Source organism: Mugil cephalus, chromosome 21 (genome assembly GCF_022458985.1).
Source record: "Mugil cephalus isolate CIBA_MC_2020 chromosome 21, CIBA_Mcephalus_1.1, whole genome shotgun sequence".
Lineage (NCBI taxonomy): Eukaryota > Metazoa > Chordata > Actinopteri > Mugiliformes > Mugilidae > Mugil > Mugil cephalus.
The window spans coordinates 3,457,720-3,461,402 of NC_061790.1; the positions used below are offsets into that span (position 1 = coordinate 3,457,720).

At 35.5% G+C, this 3,683-nt stretch overlaps 1 protein-coding gene across 4 annotated transcripts; it reads right to left on the minus strand.

The window, feature by feature from the left end:
* LOC124999288 lies at positions 1 to 3,683 on the minus strand. 4 transcript variants are annotated; one of them, XM_047574141.1, is made up of 7 exons: positions 3,329 to 3,683; positions 2,480 to 2,677; positions 1,996 to 2,189; positions 1,659 to 1,686; positions 1,371 to 1,439; positions 831 to 908; positions 1 to 357 (listed from the first exon to the last, which is right to left on the minus strand). In XM_047574141.1, the coding sequence occupies exons 1-7, from the start codon at positions 3,399 to 3,401 to the stop codon at positions 116 to 118; spliced, it is 882 nt and encodes a 293-aa protein (XP_047430097.1). In that variant the 5' UTR covers positions 3,402 to 3,683; the 3' UTR covers positions 1 to 115. The 4 variants fall into 4 exon arrangements, with proteins under 4 accessions (XP_047430097.1, XP_047430096.1, XP_047430099.1 ...); XM_047574140.1 differs by having other exon boundaries at positions 819 to 908; XM_047574143.1 differs by lacking the exon at positions 1,371 to 1,439 and having other exon boundaries at positions 819 to 908.

Genomic DNA, 3,683 nt, shown 5'->3' on the forward strand with positions numbered 1-3,683 from the left:
ATTACAAATAAGATCAACACAGATTCACACATTTAAACATGTACATGTCAAAAAACTTGCCACATAACCTTGGTTGAAACCGTGGCTTCCCATTAAGTGAGAGTTGCACACTTATTCATGTCTGTGCTCTCTTAAAGAAGAGATGACAGACAAAATGTACAGGATAATATAAGGCAGCTGTTGCCATTTGAAAGGAATGTTTTGACATGCGTGTCAAGTTATTTAGCTTGAAACTGTGCATAATAAACGAAAGAAGGAAAATAAAAAATCCCAAAATACATTGTAGCACCCTCGTGGTGGCAGCGACCAGGATGGAACACAGTCTTATTGGTCCCCACATCACAACTTCCTTCACCCCTAAAAAAGAAAATAATAGAGAAATTAAGCATGTGAGGTGATTTACCATTTAGAGTGTTTTTGATAAGTCATTGAAAGGCAGTAGATGAGGGGACAACTCTGAAATCAAACTTACGCCAATACAGTAAGGACTGTAGCCTAACACAACTGGTCAAAGAATAACATTCAGAAAGATTCAGCATGAGTAATGGAATTGCTTTGAACTTGTTGACGTAGTTCAACTTAAAACTGATTGTATAAAATTTAATTTTAACTTTTGTGTAACTGCAAGAAATTCAGCAAATGCAAATTTCAAGCCAAAACAGAGTGTTACTCCCTGTAAAAGTGTGATTATGTAACATTTAAACTGGAGTGCTATTGAAACAAGTTTTCCCTACCTTGTGGTTCTGTCTTTTATTTTTAAATCCTAACAGTATTTAGCATGAAACTATGCACAATAAAAGAGAAGAAGGGAAAAATACTTCTCAAAATACATTGTAGCACCCTCATGGTGGCAGCCACCAGGATGGAGCACACTCTGACTGGTCCCCACATCACAATTTTGTTCCACCCTGAAAAAGAAAATAGAAAAATCAATTATGTGAGGTGATTTACCATATAGAGTGCTTTTGATAATTTATTTTGAGAAAGGCAGTAGATGAGGGGACAACTCTGAAATCAAACTTATGCCAGTGCAGTAAGGACTGTAGCCTAGCACAACTGGTCAAAGAATAACATTCAGAAAGATTCAGCATGAGTAAAGGAATTGCTTTGAACTCGTTGATGTAGTTCAACTTAAAACTGATTGTATAAAATTTAATTTTAACTTTTGTGTAACTGCAAGAAATTCAGCGAATGCAAATTTCAAGCCAAAACAGAATGTTACTTCCTGTAAAAGTGTGATTATGTAACATTTAAACTGGAGTGCTATTGAAACAAGTTTTCCGTACCCTGTGGTTCTGTCTTTTATTTTTAAATCCTAACATTATTTAGCTTGAAACTATACATAATAAAAGAGAAGAAGGGAAAAATACTTCTCATGGTGGCAGGCACCGGGATGGAGCACACTCTGTCTTGTCCCCACATCACAATTTTGTTCCACCCTAAAAAAGAAAATAGAGAAATCAATCATGTGAGGTGATTTACCATATAGAGTGTGAGTATAGAAGTGATTTTGGAGGAAGGCAGTACAGTGAGGACTGTAGCCTCAGTTCATGGGAGAGCTATGTGGCCAATAACTAATAACTATGAATGATAAATTAAGATCAGTTTGACAAAAAAAAATAAAAAATCTGTAATAGATTTTTGATTATCATACTTACAGTTGGTGAGAGTTTGAGTCCAGTAATGCTCAAATAAAAGAAAGAGAAGATAAGTTATAATCATGTTTAACAGTGAAACTGCAACATGTGTATCATTCAGAAGAGGATGTCAGTGACAGTGTGTTTACATGGTTATTATAGGAGCTAATATTTTTCTATTTAACAGATTATTAAAGGTTTACACCACCTCTCTCAATCTTCTGATCAGATCACTGTTCTGATTGAGGATGTTATATGAGGTATTTGTATTCAGATTATTAGTGAAACACGAGTGTGCATGTAAACACTGAATAATTGTGTGTAAATCTGACATTGGATCAGTAAATCTAGTGATTACCTCTAAAGGAAGAGATTTCTTGATTTCATCCAATGCAATCTCATTGCGCTTACAATTGAGGAGTTTGTCCTCATAAAACAGAGTGTCCACAGTGAGGAGGACATTTGTGTTCTCCACGTGTCGCCCACTTTCAGCTACAACATGTTCAGGATCGAAGGTGTGATGCATCACCACCAGGATGATTGGTTTATTTCCTGTAAGTACAGAAACAAGATGAAACTTCAGAAAACAGATGAGTTAGATTACCCCATTGGTGGCTCCTCCTGCCAGGCTTCTGATCACCTCCAAATTTATCCTTTTTACTGAATTGTCATGACTCCACATTTTGTGTTTATCATAATACATAAGAACTACTGCCTTGTAAACAAACTCGTACAGAAGTGGACAGTTAATGTAAGACCAGCACAGCTATATTGTTAATATTACTTCCCTATAATGTAAGGGGACAGTAGAAATCCAGACACTGATTAAAGGTACTTCTTACCATAACCTTGACTGACTCGGTCCATGGCCTCACTGATGTCTGTTCCAACTCGTGAAGTGATGGGACAGAAAACCAGAAGGTAGTCACAATCTTCAAAAGGCATCACCTCAGTCTGTCCAAGATTTTTAATCTTCTGAACAATGAACTGATGAGCTCCATTTGTTCTTCCAGTGCAGTAGATATGAAAGTTCCTCAACACTGAAGATTAATGAAAAGAAATATACATTCAGAAAGATTCAGTATGAGTAAAGGATGTGCTGTGAACTTGTTGATGTAGTTCAACTTAAAATACTACTTAAAGTATAGTAATACTACTTAAAATTGACTGTATAAGATTTAATTAAAATGTTTGTGCCACTGCAAGAAATTCAGCAAATGCAAATTTCAGGCCAAAACAGTGTGTTAATTGCTGTAAAAGTTTAAACTGGATTGCTATTGAAACGTGTTTTCCGTACCTTGTGGTTCTGTCTTCTATTTTTAAATCCTAACGTCTTGACTGTATAACTGTATTTCATAGTTACAGTTGCTTATAATTTTTACTTCATAAGATTCTTGTCAAACAAACCACATAAACTATGTCAGTCTTCATTTTTGTTGAAATGAATATTTTGGCAGCTAGTTTTACTAAAGTCTATTGGTGAAGGAAATTTAAATGTGTTAACATTAATGTTGTTTTAATACATTATTGTCCAGATAAAATATTGTAAGTAACAGTCGTCTTCTTTTAACTCTGTTTTGCTCTTTAGCTGCTAAATGCTCAAGTCATTGATGACATATAAAGATCAACATAATCGGCTTTAACAGATATGACAACAGTATAATAAACACAGTAAAACTTATTATTCTCACCTGATCTTTGAACTGAGGAAGGATAAAGGAGCACACAAATAGAACTAAACAAATCAAGCAGGAGTTTGAGCATGGTAGAGTTTCAGCTGTTCAAAGCCTCGCAGGGATTATTTCAAATATTCTGAAGAATTTGCTTACAGTATTGATAAAGATTGATAATTTTCTAAGTGTATCTGACATGTCCGTCTTGCTTAGACTAAGAACTGCAGCTCCTCCCTGTCAGTGAAATGCTTTCACTTTTGTTTTTGAGCAATGAGGTCAGTTGTAGCCAACCCCTGCAGGGGAAGTGCAGACATATTAGCTGAGAAAGAGACGAGACTTGAGCAGTGACTGCCATATGGTTAATGCTTGAATA